We start from the raw sequence: 17,808 nt of genomic DNA on the forward strand, positions 1-17,808 counted from the left end.
TGCCTTTTCCCACCTTCTATAAAACTGTTATCCAGGGACAAGGAGAAAATCTCCATTGGAACATTTGTTAAAATACTGCCTGCCTTCTGTATCTGCTGAGAAACCAGGGCAAATTAACTTGTTTATCAAGAAAATAGGAGTGAAAACCATCCAAAGGGCTAGAAAAGATAAGGTTGCCTGCCTTTGAACTAGAGATTGTCATAATAGGATTTACTGCCAAGAAAAGGGGAGGGGGGAGAAACAGGTCCAGATAGGCTAATTCGCTGCTGGAGTTTGCATGGTAGGCTAGAAGATTAATAAAGAGGAAAATTGTAAATTAGAAGTACGGCAACTCTGCTTAGTAAATAAACAGCTTTCCATTATCTTTCTGTGTAGAGCAGTGTTCCTCAATTGTGGATCGCGAGCCAATTTCAGGTGGGTCCCCATTAATTTCAATATTTTATTTGTAATATATTAGACTTAATGCTACCATGCTATGTGACTGCATCTGGGCAGCTCTGTACTTTCAACAGGCTACTATGTATATGCTTTCAACAATACAGTAAATGGGACTTACTCCTGGGTAAGTGTGGGCAGGATTGCAGCCTAGGTATTGTATTGGCAACCTTCAGTCTCGAAAGACTATGGTATCGCGCTCTGAAAGGTGGTTCTGGCACAGCGTCTAGTGTGGCTGAAAAGGCCAATCTGGGAGTGACAATCCCTTCCACACCAGGAGCAAGTGCAGTCTGTCCCTGGTCTGTCTCCCTGGCTATGGGCCTTCCTTCTTTGCCTCTTAGCCTCAGACTGTTGGCAAAGTGTCTCTTCAAACTGGGAAAGGCCATGCTGCACAGCCTGCCTCCAAGTGGGCCGCTCAGAGGCCAGGGTTTCCCACTTGTTGAGGTCCACTCCTAAGGCCTTCAGATCCCTCTTGCAGATGTCCTTGTATCGCAGCTGTGGTCTACCTGTAGGGCGCTTTCCTTGCACGAGTTCTCCATAGAGGAGATCCTTTGGGATCCGGCCATCATCCATTCTCACAACATGACCGAGCCAACGCAGGCGTCTGTTTCAGCAGTGAATACATGCTAGGGATTCCAGCACGTTCCAGGACTGTGTTGTTTGGAACTTTGTCCTGCCAGGTGATGCCGAGGATGCGTCGGAGGCAGCGCATGTGGAAAGCGCTCAGTTTCCTCTCCTGTTGTGAGCGAAGAGTCCATGACTCGCTGCAGTACAGAAGTGTACTCAGGACGCAAGCTCTGTAGACCTGGATCTTGGTATGTTCCGTCAGCTTCTTGTTGGACCAGACTCTCTTTGTGAGTCTGGAAAATGTGGTAGCTGCTTTACCGATGCGCTTGTTTAGCTCGGTATCGAGAGAAAGAGTGTCGGAGATCGTTGAGCCAAGGTACACAAAGTCATGGACAACCTCCAGTTCATGCGCAGAGATTGTAATGCAGGGAGGTGAGTCCACATCCTGAACCATGACCTGTGTTTTCTTCAGGCTGATTGTCAGCCTAGGACTATTAAAATTTTCCTGCTTGATGATGTCACTTCCAGTCATGAGATCACTTCTGGTGGGTCCTGACAGATTCTCATTCTAAAAAAGTGGGTCCCAGTGCTAAACTTCTGAGAACCACTGGTGTAGAGTATGTAAATATTACAGCAATTTAAACTTTTCTTTAAGCTCCTGGAAGCTCAGTTTTATACCTACAATTAGAAAAAAATTATTGACAACCAATGTTCTCTAGTCCATTTCTTGTAAAGATGGTTTGTAGTCACAGGAGGAAAAGCACAGTAAGATGTGAAATGCCTCAGAAGTTGGAATGAGATGGTCAACATAGTCCTGTGACTGGACACTTGCATTCAAATCCCACCCCTATCCAGGATTGGCAAGTATCCCCCTTTTTTTACTGATTCGAGCAGTTTTGTGATAAGTTTTATAGGGCAATGGCTGGCAATCACCTTCCTGTAGCTGTTTGTCAAGAGCGGTTAATCCCTCCCATGAGATACATACTGCCCCACATTATTTACCCAGGGCGCCTGTGTTGACTAGGTAAAGAGAAACCATTTAAGAGGCGATAACTGCGTTGCAACTTTCAATGAAGAGTAATGTGTTACAAAATACTAATTTTATTTTAGCAACAGGGTCTGTTTTCCTTCTAGCCCCTATTTCTGCTACAAAGTAACCAGCTGAATAGGGTGGAGGGGAGAACTCATACTGCACTGACATGAGATCTATACCAGGTAAACAAAGGAAGTTAGGAACATCATACAGAGGGCCGCCAAATAGTCTTCTATACTCCATATTATGCCTGTGGCAGTCATGGAGCCCACCATAATACACCTTGAGGAAAGCAAAGTATTAAACAGTTCCAGAGCCCCTGTGACTCATAAGCTTCCCATTTATTTCAGCAGAAGATGCAGACCCATGTGAGCCTTCCTTTGCACATATGAATTTGCTTTCTCAATTGAAACTCATGCAATAGTAGACAGCACATGATCCACACAGTTACTAATCACACACCTGGACTATGGGAATGGATAGGCAAAGAAAACATTCCCGTTTGCTTCTAAAGACCAAGGAACAGAATATTTTTGATCCAACGCATAAGAACAAAGGGTTGCAAAGCAGCCATAATTCTCCTTTCAATGTAGTTTGTGAGGATTTTAACCATCCAATAATTCCTGACTGGTGTGGCAGTTTATAAAGCTGCCAGCAGTTTATAAAGGAACCACCACCAGTTTATAAAGCTGCCAGCACTGGAAGTTCAGAAACAGTACAGAGTTTGAAAAGCTCAATAAGTTTTGTTTGTACTATAGGGACCAGAACCAGAACATTTTTTGTTAGTGAGCACAAGAATTACTCTTGACTTTTTATTTTCAAGTTACCTTGCAAAGTTTTTTTTAGTTACAACAAGAATATACTAAACTATCAGATATTAAGGATCACTCTTACTATTGCAACTACAGTGGCATTTGCTGCACCATTTTTCTACACATACATACAGTATTTTCAATGAAATCATTAACCTTCCCATTCTGTTCTGACAGTTCTGGTTCACTAACTTAAGACAAACCACGGATACCGCTCAGTCTTTAGAGAAGAGACATTCAAGTTTCATTGGGCGTTGTTTGTTGGTGGTAAGCAAACAAGAAGATGTGTACATTAACTTCTTGGCAGAAAGAACACCAAGGGCTAGCTAAGAAGATGTAAACTGTGGGTACTCATTGCCAGTGAGTCCTAGAAAAAAAGAATAGCAAAAAGTAGCTGGTGTGTGTATATAAGAACTTTCTTAGTTTCCTATCTGAACAGCTATCATGCCCCACTACCAAATGGGTCATAGTAGTCTGGGGAGCAATAAGATGTTCATGCACTATTGAGGCCAAAATCTAAAAGGCAATGCACATTGACTGGCTTACCCTTTTAACAGCATAAAGAAAAGTACAAGCAGGTTCTACCTGCTTTTAGTGGATAACTGATGGTAGAATTTTAAGCTGTCTGGTATTTTCATGAGATTTAAAAAAAAATAAAACACAATGAGTCTCCTCATTGCCTATGGAAGGAAAAGCTACCTATAAATCTTAAGGTATCTGGAGACAAGTCATTTATTTTGATCTACAGAGACAGATGCTGACACTTCCACATTTTTCCCCAGCTGAAGTTATCTTTTGGAAGTTTTACATATGAGAATATTTTGACAGATTCCCCCCTCCTATTCCTGTCACCAGGGAAGATATTCTCAGAATCCAAGTTAAGGATTTCACAGCTGTCTGAGACGCAGAACACAAGCCACTGAAGCTTTTCCACTCCTCAGTTAGTCAATACACAAGGTGCAGCAGCCAGACTTGCTGTCCTGAGTTGCCTTTCTTTCTTAAGTAATGATATGCGTCTGTTAATACAAGACAGTTGCAGAAAATAAAATTTAAAAGTTCTGGTTACAAAGAGTAAACCACATTGGTATGTTTCAACACAAGTTTTAAAAACCAAAACATTAGCATGTTTTCACTTTTCTTCAAACACCTGCTGTGAAGATGAGTCTGTAAATTGTCAAAAAAGTTAGTGTAAACAGCAGCACAATGGTGAAAAATACCTGTGTTAACAATGGCATGTCTTCTCTGCAGTAGAAGTAAGTAGCAGACAACTCAGAATTATTATTTTAAATATCAATTCAGGTTTGAGGCTTTACTTCTCAGCATGAAGTACATCCTATGGGTAGAAGTGTTTCCAGTGCGTAAGATAGGATTGCAGCCTAAGTCTTACTGAAAACAATGGGCTTACTTCTGAGTAAAATAACGTTTTCAAACATCTCTACCTATGATAAAACTAACAAGTAAAAATGTAAGAGAGAAATGGCCACAAGGGATGAGAGCGTACATCAACTCATGTATTCAGGTTTGTACACCTCTGGTAAAGCTGAATCCAGATGCTCTTCCTTAACTAGTGATGCCAATACAACATAAAGATGAAAACTTGATCAGAGAGAAAACTATTAATAAAATGTATAAGTCATATTCACATGAATTTAGGGTCACTGTAGCACAAATAAACTTCAATACCTAGCTTGTCTAACTGTGATATTTGCATAAAACTGATATGGTTAATCCAAGCATCAGCAACAAAGCCCCTATGTGAAAAAAGGAAAAGGAAACATAAGTTTTATATGACATTTCTACAGAATTCAAAGTTATTCAGGAAAACAGCTAACACTCATATTTAAGGAGTTTAACATTATGTACATAATTAAAAATGTTTTCAAAGATGTGAGGTGAAGAAAAAAAGTTTATCCATCAGGGATAACAAAAAAACCACCATCACATGAAAACCTCATAGTGTGGGTCAGGATCCTCAGAGGAGTTGTGAACAGCTTGGAATGGTCTGAAGAACTAAATTCAATCCCTAGAATCTCCAAACAGGGTTGGGGAAGACCCCTGTCTGAAACCCCAGGAACCATTGCCCAGTAAGTGCAGATAACACTGAGCTATACAGACCAACTGTCTTCATGCTTCAGAGGTTCTCAAAGCATGGGTTGTGTCTAGCTGTAATATGGGGAGGAGGCTGTGAAAATTCCTAAATTTTGTTTTGGGGATCACATTAACAAAGCTTGAGGACCCTAGAGGAAAGCCATGTAGCTGGTTCACAAGGATAAGGCTATAGCATGCCAGGAGTCAATGGCTTGGATGCATGCCACAGAAGTGTGCCAATACCCCAGGAGCAGATGCTGAAACTAGCAACCCAATTAAAACTTGACACTAGCTGCCTATAATTACACATGGGCATGTTTCTTTTCCATACCCAAGGTTACTTTTAAACCAGACCATCATTTCTTAAGCTCTCCTCCTTCCCCTCCTAGCCTTGAAGAGTGCTAAAGTTCTTCACCTCTTTTAGCAGTATTCTGAAACAAGATGTAGAGCTTTTCCACCCTCCATCTACATCTACATAGTGGGAAAATGCACCAAAACTTCAGCTCTTAGCCAAAGCAAGCACTGGCAGTGAGCAATAAAGGGAATTTTTAAGAAAGGGCTGCAGTCATTGAGGGAATAAGCAGGGAAACTGAACAATGTAACAAGGAACTAGAACAGGGGTGTCAAACAAGACCTGTGGGCTGAACTGGAAGTGATCTATCCAGCCCCTGTTATAATTGGCTCTGCCAGCTTGATAACTGGGTTTTCTCATATCTTGAAAATGACTTGCATATTTTTTTTCTGTCATTTGCAGCTAGTGAGTTTCTATGTGAAAACAAAGTGCTTATTTCTAGCCATCATCTGCTGAATGACATCACTTCCTGCTTAATGATGCCACTTCCAGCCCTCAGCAGATACCATGAATGCTAACTTCAGCCCTCTGTATGAAACAAGTTTTTACTTCCCTGACCTAGAATATGATGAAGACGACAAATAGTAGAGCAGTGATTTTCAACCATTTTCATCTCACAGCACACTGGCAAGGCACACCATCAGTTTTTTGACAATTGATATGGCACACTGTGCTGTCAATGGGAGGCTCACAACCCCCAATGGCCCTACTAATAAATGACTCTCACCCAAATTCCCGCAGCACACCTGGGAACCATTCGCGGTGGCACACCAGTGTGCGATGGCACAGTGGTTGAAAATGGCTGTATTAGAGCGTTGTGCCAGTCTATAAGTGCAACAGTGCATGACAAGGGTACAGGACTGCCTATATTAGGAAGAACAAGAAACTCAGACTTCCTTTTTAAAACTGAGTTTTTAATTGGTTTCAATACCCAGCTATTTGTATTATTACAAAGGTGTTCATCCTGATATTTAACAAGTCTATTACAAAGAGGGAGTGAAACTCAAAAGCATTATTGCACACTCCCAGTCTTCTCATGTTTCACTTACCTTAGGAGAAGTTCAATGCTTCAGTATACCCACTCACCCCTCCTTTTCTTGACTCAGAGAATTTCAATGAATGTTTCGTTATGCTATTTTGTACTGAGCAAGACTAATGGGTTAGTGTTATCAATCCTGACAGGCAAGAATATCCAACTCTCCAATGCTTCAGGCAAAAGTCCCTCCCAGCTCCATCACCTAAGATTCTTTATCCATAAATAAAAAGGGCAGCTTCCTATGTCTAGGCGTCATATAAGCAGAGAATTCACACTACTGAACTACAGATTCTTCTTTAATTCTTCTGTGGAGAAAATGCTTATGGTATGGAACAGTGGTTCTCAAACTGTGGGTCGGGACCCACTTGGCAGGTCGCGACCCGATTTCTGGTCGGTCATGAGAAGCTGGCAGCAGCCATCTTGGAAGATGGCAAAAGTCCTCGGCGATGCCATTTTGGAAGTGGGCAAAGCCTGGGCATCGCCATTTTAAACTTCCCGGCATTGAGACGTAACTAAAAGTGGCTTGCACATGTGTAAAGAAAGCAGCGTGCCTCTTTTCCCCAGAAAGCATGCTGCTGCCTTCCAGCTGGACCTCCCTCTGCACTTGGAGGCTTCCCTCAGGGGGGCCAATTGCGAAGTGCAGGCTTGGATTACAGGCAAAGAAGGACCGGGAGAGACGTGGACGAGCCAGCCAGGCTTCTCCCCACCAACCTTTCTCAGCTTGGCTGCTTTGATAGGATGGGCTGCCACAGGGTTGCAAGACAGAGCAGCTCCCCCCCCTCCCGCAACTGGACTGGGCTGCAGAGTGTAGGCAGAGACCTGAACACAGAGCTTGGGTGAGTAGAGGCAGACCCATGTGATCTCCCCTCTTGTGAGCCTGCTCTGAAAGCAGCATTGCCGCCGCCACCCCACTGCCGTTCTCGTCCTCTGCATCACAACCTCTCTCCCTCTCTGAAATCACCAGGAAGCCACGATCCCTTCCTGCCCTGGCTAGCACGTCCTCTCTTTATATCTTAGCTGGGGTGAGGGGGGATCCCTGGTTGCCTGGCTGCCAATAGAGCACCCAGGAGGTGGGAGAAGAGGGAGGGCAAGCCTGGCATGTGGGGGGGGGAAGCACCCAGGGAGAGTGCTGCTCCCCCAGCCGCTTCTCTGATGTGCACCCTTCCCCTCTTCTTACTTCTCTCTTAGGCTGCAATTCTGTCTACTCTTACCTGGGAGTAAGCCCCATTGCCAATAATGGGAGTCAGTTCTGAGTAGACGTGCTTAGGCTTGGGGGAGATGAGGGGAAGTGTCCCTGTTTATCTTCCTTCTGAGGGGGATACTACTGTTTTTATTTCCTTTATTTACAAAAGCTCAAGCTACTTCTTGTATTGAGCTGCATGAGTAGGGTGCACTTGTTTCTGCCTAGTGCTGAGCACTGTATCAACACATCAGTGTTTATTAGTTTCAAGCACAATACAAGAAGTAGCTTGAGATTTTGTAAATAAAGACAGAAATAAAAATAGTAGTTAATAAATACACAAATATTTTGTTCCAGATGTTGTTTTATTTTTTGCTTGATAGCAATGGTAGCAAGGGCATGGAGAATTGGAAGAAGCTTCTGAGCTGGAATACTGTCTCTTGTCATTTACAGTTTGAGTTTCTAGGCAAGAATGTCCTGCTTGATGACATCACTTCTGGTTCTGCCATCACAGTGATGTCACTTCCTGTTTGATGATGTCATTTCTGGCTATGACATCACTTCCAGGTTGTTGACATCACTTCTGGTGGGCTCCAGACAGATTTTCATTCTCAGAAGTGGGTCCCGGGCTAAAAAGAGTGAGAACCACTAGTATGGACAATAGGTAGTAAACAATCATAGCTTTACGCTTCACAACTCACAAAATGTACCAGCCACTCTTTTTCCTTTCTTCATATTGCATTTTCCAGATCTCCCAGAGATCAGAGGCTGACAAATTTCCCTTCTTCCTACTATTCTCAGGAATGGTCATAAGACTTTTGGGGCAAATGTGGTGGAAGAAACATAAAAAAACCAGGAGAGTGAAGAGGAAGGCTTCAAGCTAGTTCTTGAAAGTACCAATTCATTTTGCAAAGATCTTGCAATTTTGACCAAAGGTTTTCCTAAGGGTCAAACGACATTTTGTAAATGGCTATTAAAAGGAATATAAGGTGCTCAAACAAGTTATACATATCTGACCTTCAAGGGAAAATGAGAATAAAAATATGTCATTTATTTTCAGGTCCCCAAAATCAACCTCTGGTAAAGACACTTAAAATAAATTACTATTTTCAGCTATGAGGTCTGTCTTCCTCAGTTCTTCCAAAAGCCTTTCAAGGCAGCTGTGGCTGAAAAACTGTCACTGCAGCAGCAACTCTGACCCACTATGACAGTCACATGTTGCAATATGAGTGGTTTGTTCTTCAAGTAATGAGGTGCTTTCTCAACCCCCAAGATGTTGCAATTATCATTATGCCATTCATCATATAATTGTGCACAGAGGAACAACGTATATAACATTATTCTTCTCTTCCTTTAGGTTTCAATTCGGTGTTTTGGTATACACTCTACACATAGACAAACACCCAGGTGAAAGCAATCAATAAAGGAGAAGAGCTGAGATTCTAGATCAGGAGTGTCAAACTAATTTCATATAGTGGGCCAAATAGCATTCATGGGACCTGCTGAGGGTTGAAAGTGATATAATTAAGGCGAAAGTGATGTCATTAAGCAGATGATAGCCAGAAATAAGCACATTGTTTTTACATAGAAACTCATTAGCTACAAATGACAGATGAGAAAATGTGCAAATCTTGATCATACTTTCAAGAGGGTCCAATTATCACATTGGAGGAGAGCCCAATTATCAGTCGGGCTGCCCTTCCAGCAGCACTGCTTCTCTGCTGAGTCACTTGCAACTCATCAGCTGAGAAGCGAAGATTTGACAGAAGAAGCACTGCTGAAAGGGATAAGAACTGGGCTCTCCCAGTAGCTTTGCTGCATCTCTCTCTCTCTCTCTCTCTCTCTCTCTCTCTCTCTCTCTCTCCCCTCTTGGTCTGCCCCTTCCCCCATGGTGTTCCTTGCCTTCCAAGGTCTATTTCCATCTCTCCCTCCCAGAACTTCCACAGAAGCAGTGCTGCTGAAAGGGAAGCTCTGGGAGAGCCCTATAACAACAAGGGCTAGATAAACTGCTTCTAGGGAACTGCATCTGGCTCCCAGGCCTTATGAAGCCCAACTAATCTACGCATGATGTCCCTCTTTCTGCTCTGTGCCTTCTAGGAAGTTCCTTTCTCCTCTCCTCCTAATTGCTTTCCTTAGGGCTCCATAATGTGTTAGATTTCCCCCTAGTACAGTTAAAGAACAAGTGTGCTTGTATAGTAAGTCCCAGGTCAAACCCCATTTTGGTCCTTGAGCACTTTTAGTAAACTTTGGTGCACTTTAGCTCTTATATCATTTATCCTTTCACCACCAAATTACATAGATGTGCCATTACTTTTGACAAAGGATTCCTGCACACATTTGCTTCTCCCGTTTTGAATGCATGTTATGTTTGTTCTAAAAAAGCACTGCTGGTAATACAGCGGCAATGCTTTTTTTTTTTTAAGAACTATTAAAACGTTAAAGATGACTTATTTAGACAAAAAAAATTAATTCAAGAAATTGAATATTTAATCAACATCATGATCCAAGAGCGTGTCCTTAAGACACATGATGTAGCGACCTGGCTGAAGTCTAGGTCTGGTCAGTGTCTGGGAACCACCACATATGCTACCTTGAGGTCCACAATGGAAAAAAGATGGGATACAGTATGTTTTTTTGTTTTTGTTTTTGTTTAAATAACACTATACAAATGGGATGAAGAAAGACTGATAAAATCAGAGTTCTTTTTTGCAGGTCACTGTGGTAGGAAAAGGAAGAGCATGACTAAGATTGCAGTTCTAAGGTTACTTTGAAATGTAACTCATTGGCTTCAGCAACATGCATCTCCAAGAATACATTTCTGCACATTTTAGAACACACATCTAATTTGCTTCACTTAATGAAAAATGTGTGCAGTTGTGCATAGGGGGAAGTCAGCTTAGAAAAAAAGATAGGGAAGGGGAAATAAATCTAACCTGTTCTACTGAACTAGAAGAAAAGGAACTTAACAGAAGATCACAGTCTTTCAGCAGAATGAAAGAAAATGCTTTCACTAACAAGCTACACAGCATTTGTGTTCAGCTTCCCTCTCTTCAGCAGTATCCACGTAGGATAAGAGACAAACGGCACCAATCTGATCTTAGTCATGCTGTTGATCGGGAAGGAGAGGAGAACATAAATCCACCAATGAAGGGTCGTCTCATGAAGGACTGGAGAGAGAAGAGGAAAGGGGGTGCGTAATGGGAACAGTGATGACATGGCAGTTTGTGCAGGTGGCAAATGGCTGCTTAAGCAGGTGCAGTGTGAGAACAGCAGGATGCAATGTTTCAGGAACAGGGCAGGTGCTGCCAGTAAGCAAGAGTGACTGCAGGCTTCCCCAGTGCAAAAAGGGGGCAGATATATTAAGCATGACTAATGATACCAGAAGCTACACTGAGCCAGCCTTTGTACTGTATTATAGAAATGTTAAGAATCTGGCATCAACTAAGTGAATAACAGGTCAACAGTACAGCAAAATAATATTTAAAAGGAACCTTGTAACAGCAATTTTTACACATCAAAGGGACCAATGTCCTCTCCACCCCACAGCTCAGGACAAAATCATCTGTTCTCATTTCCAATATGTGGAAATATTTTTACACACACAGCGGGGGGGGGGGAGTACTTCAGCAGAGAAAGGTCTGAAAGCACCTGATGCGATTTCATTTACTAAACTATGTATAAACTTAACCTGGGTGGGAAAATGCCTGGGAACTTCACACACACACTGCTATAAAGTGGGAGGAAGGGCAAAACAAGGGTGTAACAAATAACAGTACTACAAATTACAAGGCACTAAACCGAAGATTGGAAACACAAAGAATAGGAAAACCCTAATTGTTAGTAGCTGGATTATGGGTGGAACTGGGGAGAAGGCTAGAGAAGATTTGTAAGAGGTCACACCACAGACAGGTCCCCAGGAACAAACAGCAATTTTAAACTACTGTGCCGCAGCACACTGGTGTGCCATGGGAGATTGGGGGAGGGTCATTTATTAGTATGGCCATTGGGGGATGTAAGCCCCCCCCCCACCGCTGGCAGCATGGTGTGCCTTGGCAATTTTAGTGCCTTGTCAGTGTGCCATAAGATGAAAAAGCATGAAAATACCTGCACTAGGGAGTAGCTGTATCTGAAGTCCAGCAGGTATTCAGTTGTGGGGAGGTTAATGACATGGGTTGAAGGTAAGAAACGCATAGAAGGTAGAAACAGATAAGATAAGGTGAAGCCTAGCTTTGCAGGGAGATAAAAGAGGCAGTGAACATCTAATTGCAGGGGCAGAAAGAGACAGACTTTACAGTAACAGAGAAGTGCATGGAGGAAGGCCAACTGCAACGCATACTGTAGTCACCTATAGCCAAGGGACAGTCACCTATGGCCAAGGGACCTATTAGATGGAAAAGCTAACAGTTTCCCAACAGAAGAGAATTTGAAGAAAGGATCCAAATCAGGAAAGAAGCAACACTGCACACCTTATATTTTGCTCTTTTAGAGGAGAAAGAAATATAAGTTTTTCTGGGTATGTTCTGGAAAGAGAGAACATTTAGGAAAGAATATAAAGTACAAAAATGTAATACAGTATATAATATGCACTGAACTGTCTTCCATTCTCCTTCTCCACAGGACATACATGAAAGGGATATCCTGGAAATGTTGTTGTAATTTATTGCACTTAATGCTTCTATTCAGTCTCTGTAAAAGTGGATTCAAGTTTTAGCCTTTAGTGACTGTATTGGAGGAGGAGGAGGAGGAGGAGGAGGAGGAGGAGGAGGAGGAGGAGAAGAAGAAGAAGAAGAAGAAGAAGAAGAAGAAAATTGGTGGGTGACATAAATGAGAAAAGTTACTGAAGAAATCCAAGGGGTCTCAGGGGGTCTCAATTGGTGTATGCCATGTTGAGGGGTGAGGAAAGCACAGCAGATGGAGTGTGGCCAGGATTGCCTCAATCCTCAAGCTGCAGGAAGTGCTTAGTCGAAGGGGGTCTTTTTCTCAGGGAGAGAAGTAAAGTAGCATATAACAAAATACCTATATGTGACTGGCTGACAGAAAACACAACTCAGTTTTAGCCAGTGAGTCTATGCAAGTGACTTGAACTTATTATTATTATTAACAGTATTTATATACCGCTTTTCAACTAAAAGTTCACAAAGCGGTTTACAGAGAAAAATCAAATAACTAAATGGCTCCCTGTCCCAAGGGCTCACAATCTAAAAACTTCACAGATACTTTGCAATGATTCAGCCTTCTTGCTTGTTATCACACTGGACACATTCTGTAAAAGAACTTAGGTGCTTTCCATTCACACCAACGAAACTTTTACACAAGCCCCATATAAGCTTACAGCTTATCTATATAAGCTTATATCTTTTATATATATATATATATATATATATATATATATATATATATATATATATATATATATATATATATATATATATATATATATATATATATATATATATATATATATATAAGCTTATCTATAGCTTAGTAATATATTATCTGTGTTGCATATAGAATGTCCCTGATGGCATCCAGGCAGGGCTAAGAAAAACCTGGACAAAAGTACAAAACCTTGGAGAGCACTGCCAGTCACTGTAATAGACAACACTGAGCAAAGTGGATGAATAATCTGACACAAGTATAGTGTAAGGCAACTTTCTGTATTCTTAAATGAATGGAGTTGACACAGCACTAGAGGGACAGTCCCCAGTGTGTTCCTTCCTTTCAACTAAGGCTTAATTCTGAGTAAGAGATCACAGGACTTGCTTCTAATGCCAGGGCTTAGCCCATACTTGCACCTTCAAGTATGTGCAGACTGGAAGCATATCACCACACAATGGGTACAGACATTCAAGAGAAAGGCATAAGGAAGAGGTGCCAGAAGTACAATGATAAAAAATGATGAGCTCAGATGGGATGCCAGCATCACAGCTACTCCTCAGTATAGAGAACCAGCCTGTAATACAGTCAGACTGGCTCAATACCTGCTTAATGTAGGAAAAGGGGGGCAACTGCCCAAGATGCATGTATGGCAGAATACACAGAATGGGAAAGGGGATGATGGGAGTTATTCCAAATAAATTAATGCAGAACACAACAAAGTGTTCTTGTCAATGCAGAGGAGAAGGAAACAGCAAGCATTCATTTGGATTCAAAAACCCTAGTAGTCTACAATTCCAGGTGTAGCTGCTGAGAGGACAAAACATTCTGAACATATTCTGGAGCACTGGTATTGCTTTAAACATCCCAGGGCTAAGTACTGTCATTCAAAATAAGAGCAAGCCCCAGCACACATTGAACCCCTGGATGCAGCAGTAAGGGGAGCCAACAAAGAAAGAAAGGTGGATTTTCGAGGGCAAGTGTTCAGTGCTGAGAGCTGTGAAAAGAGCAGGTGGAGAAGCGCCTGGTGGACAATCATGCAGCCAAAGGGGCCTGCTACCAAGTTCTTAAATTCCAAGATGGGAAGCACAGAAGCTTGGGTAAGTTATTTTTCCATAGAAGCCCTCCTGATTACCCTTTGCAATTCACATACACTGGAAGCACTTTGGGACAGAGATGTGGCACTAGCTTTTGTGGCTTTGCAAAATGCCCATACCCATAGTACCCCTAAATCAATAGCCCAGCCATTTTCAACCACTGTGCAATTGCACACCGGTGTGCTGCGAATGGTTCCCAGGTGTGCCTCGGAAAACTGGGAAAGAGTCTTTTATTAGTAGGGCCATTTTGGGGGTGTGAGCCCCCCACTGACAGCACAGTGTGCCTTGTCAATTGTCCAAAAACCAATTTTGTGCCCTGACCATTTCAGTGGCTTTCCAGTGTGCCTTGAGACGAAAAAGGTTGAAATCCACTGGGGTGGCCAAAGGCGGACAGAGTGCCTACACCTCCAACCATTGTCTAGAAGAGGGGATTTGGGCAGGTGCAGCTTTTTCAACCCTTCCATGTGAAGCTGCACCTGCCCAAATTCCCTCTTCTAGACAACGGTTTGAGCAGCGGATTTTCAACCTTTTCCATTTCAGGGCACAGTGGCAAAGCACACAAATTGCCAAAGCACACAGCAGTTTTCGGACAAAGGCACACCGGCAGGGGCGGCAGCGGCTCGCATCCCTCTGTGGCCCTACTAAACCAATGTCCCTCCCGTGGCACACCTGCAGACCATCCGCGGCACACGGGTTGAAACGGTTGGGTTAGGGGTACAGCCGCTCCGCCCCCCTCCGTGTCTGGTCACCCCACCTACGGAAGTGAGGAGAAAGGCACTCTGCACTCGCTCAGGGGCGCTCTTGCCTGCGCCATTGGAGAAAGGAGGGCTGGGGCTAAGAAGCCCCAGGCCGCCCCACAGGGCAGGGAGTACCTGTATTCCCTGAAGAGCTGGTCGGACTCGCGAAAGCCGTTGTTGAGCAGCATGTTGATTCCGGCCAGCGCCAGCTCCGAGTCCTCCATGGGCTGAGGCGCCTTGGCAACGTCGCCCTCCGGCTCGGAGCCGGCCATCGCTGGCGGTGGGCGGACGGGGACCCACCCGGCAGGCTCCCTCCGCCTGCTCCCGCACTGCGCTCAGCCTCCGCCGGTGTGACGAGGGCCCCGACGAAGCGCGGCTCCGGCTCCCCTCCCCCTCGCGGGCAGCGCCAGCCCGCCGGCCGCTCTGCCTCCTTCTCCCCGCTCTGGGAGCCTCCAGCAGAGCTTTGCAGCCGGCGCGAGAGGGCGCGAGCCTGCGCACTGCGCCGCCGAGGCCGTTGCCCGCAGTCCTGCTGAGGGAGGCTGCGCTCGCTCCCCTGCAGGCAGCTCTGGGCGCGCCCGCGGTGGAGTCCCTGTTCGCTTCTGGGCGCGAGGCTGGACCGCGGTCTGCAGCCTGTGGTGGGGGCGTGCGCCGCCAGGGGCACTCGAGCTGGTGCCTGCTGGGAGTCACACACCTGCCACCCAGCAGTGACATGAGTGACATGACAATAACCACCCCAGTGTTTCTCAACCTGTGGTACGGGCACCACCAGTGGGACTTGAGGTGGTGCCTGGTGGTGCTCGTGGGTCCTCTGGACACCTGCCACCTGGCAACGAGTGAAGTGACATGGCAATAACTACCCAGTGTTTCTTAACCTGTGGTACGGGCACCACCTGTGGGACTTGAGGTGGTGCCTGGTGGTGCTGTGGGTCCCCTGGACACCTGCCACCTGGCAGTGAGTGAAGTGATGTGACAATAGCTACACCTGTGTTTCTCAACCTGTGGTACGGGCACCACCACTGGGACTTGAGGTGGTGCCTGGTGGTGCTCGTGGGTCCCCTGGACACCTGCCACCTGGCAGTGAGTGAAGTGATGTGACAATAGCTACACCTGTGTTTCTCAACCTGTGGTACGGGCACCACCACTGGGACTTGAGGTGGTGCCTGGTGGTGCTCGTGGGTCCCCTGGACACCTGCCACCTGGCAGTGAGTGAAGTGATGTGACAATAGCTACACCTGTGTTTCTCAACCTGTGGTACGGGCACCACCACTGGGACTTGAGGTGGTGCCTGGTGGTGCTCGTGGGTCCTCTGGACACCTGCCACCTGGCAGTGAGTGAAGTGATGTGACAATAGCTACACCTGTGTTTCTCAACCTGTGGTACGGGCACCACCAGTGGGACTTGAGGTGGTGCCTGGTGGTGCTCGTGGGTCCTCTGGACACCTGCCACCTGGCAACGAGTGAAGTGACATGGCAATAACTACCCAGTGTTTCTCAACCTGTGGGACAGGCACCACCAGTGGGACTTGAGGTGGTGCCTGGCGGACTCATGGCACCCCTGGACACCTGCCACCTGGCAGTGAGTGAATTGTTGTGACAATAGCTACACCTGTGTTTCTCAACCTGTGGTACAGGCACCAACAGTGGGACTTGAGGTGGTGCCTGGTGGTGCTCGTGGGTCCCCTGGACACCTGCCACCTGGCAGTGAGTGAAGTGATGTGACAATAGCTACACCTGTGTTTCTCAACCTGTGGTACGGGCACCACCACTGGGACTTGAGGTGGTGCCTGGTGGTGCTCGTGGGTCCTCTGGACACCTGCCACCTGGCAGTGAGTGAAGTGATGTGACAATAGCTACACCTGTGTTTCTCAACCTGTGGTACGGGCACCACCAGTGGGACTTGAGGTGGTGCCTGGTGGTGCTCGTGGGTCCTCTGGACACCTGCCACCTGGCAACGAGTGAAGTGACATGGCAATAACTACCCAGTGTTTCTCAACCTGTGGGACAGGCACCACCAGTGGGACTTGAGGTGGTGCCTGGCGGACTCATGGCACCCCTGGACACCTGCCACCTGGCAGTGAGTGAATTGTTGTGACAATAGCTACACCTGTGTTTCTCAACCTGTGGTACAGGCACCAACAGTGGGACTTGAGGTGGTGCCTGGTGGTGCTTGTGGGACACCTGTCCATGTCACCCAGCAGCAAGACCAGAAACATGATGTAAAAAAAAAGCAGTAGCAGGCCTGACTTGGTAGGCAGAGCTTCAAAGCCTGATTTTCCATGCTCAAAAGAACCCTTCTGCACACTCTGAGTCTTTCATGGCGTTTGCTGCATCACATCTGGCCTCCCAACCACATATAACTGGTGATGGTGTCATCACCAGTTACTTCCTGTGGTACTTGGAATAGGTGGACCATGTGAAGTGGTATGGCAGAGGACAAATGTTGAGAACATAGATTGTTGCTTCTCTACTACAAAAAGAAAAAAAAGATAGGGTGTGGCTTCTTTAATATAAGCCCCAAGGCTTTCTCACTAAGATGTGCTAAAGGTCTGTCTAATGCAGTAGTTCGTTTGCAAATAGTAGTGGCCATGGTCAACCAGATGCTGCTGAGAAGCTGACAGGCAAGGCATGTAGACCTGTGTTTCTCAACCAGTGGTATGTGTACCACTAGTGGTACTTGAGGTGGTATCTGGTGGTGGCATACCCAGGGGGAGGCTAGGGGTGCAGTACCTGAGTGCCAGGCACTTGGGAGCTTGGGGGTGGCACCACAACTTGCTCCCTCGCCACCAATTTTTTTTTGTGGTCAGCAACCACAACCATGCTGACAGTGGCTGCAGGAGTGCAGCATTCAGCACAGTTCTGCACCAATCTGAGGGCCAGCCTCTTCTCTTCCCCTTTCTTTAAAGGGGAGGAAAGGAGGGCGGCCCTCAGATCAGCAGGTAACCACCAAAAGTGGCTGCACTCCTGCCAACCACACCAACTGTGGCTGCACTCTTGCTGCAGCCACTGTTGGAACAGTTCTTGACCACATTTGAGGGTTGCCCTCCCCTTCTCCCCTTTAAAGAAAGGGGAGAAGAAGACGGCAGCCCTCAGAATGGC

General features: G+C 45.3%; 1 protein-coding gene across 1 annotated transcript in view; it reads right to left on the reverse strand.

Annotated features, from left to right (window-relative positions):
- Nucleotides 1–15,116, reverse strand: part of TTC39C (tetratricopeptide repeat domain 39C) — a 60,216-nt gene extending 45,100 nt beyond the window's left edge. Inside the window, exon 1 of the mRNA XM_066626078.1 lies at nucleotides 14,849–15,116. Within this exon, the coding sequence (XP_066482175.1) occupies nucleotides 14,849–14,985 (137 nt within the window). The 5' untranslated portion in view covers nucleotides 14,986–15,116. The remainder of the gene's footprint in view (nucleotides 1–14,848) is intronic.
- Nucleotides 15,117–17,808: the final 2,692 nt, after the last annotated feature.

This window comes from Tiliqua scincoides, chromosome 4, assembly GCF_035046505.1.
Source record: "Tiliqua scincoides isolate rTilSci1 chromosome 4, rTilSci1.hap2, whole genome shotgun sequence".
Taxonomy (NCBI): domain Eukaryota; kingdom Metazoa; phylum Chordata; class Lepidosauria; order Squamata; family Scincidae; genus Tiliqua; species Tiliqua scincoides.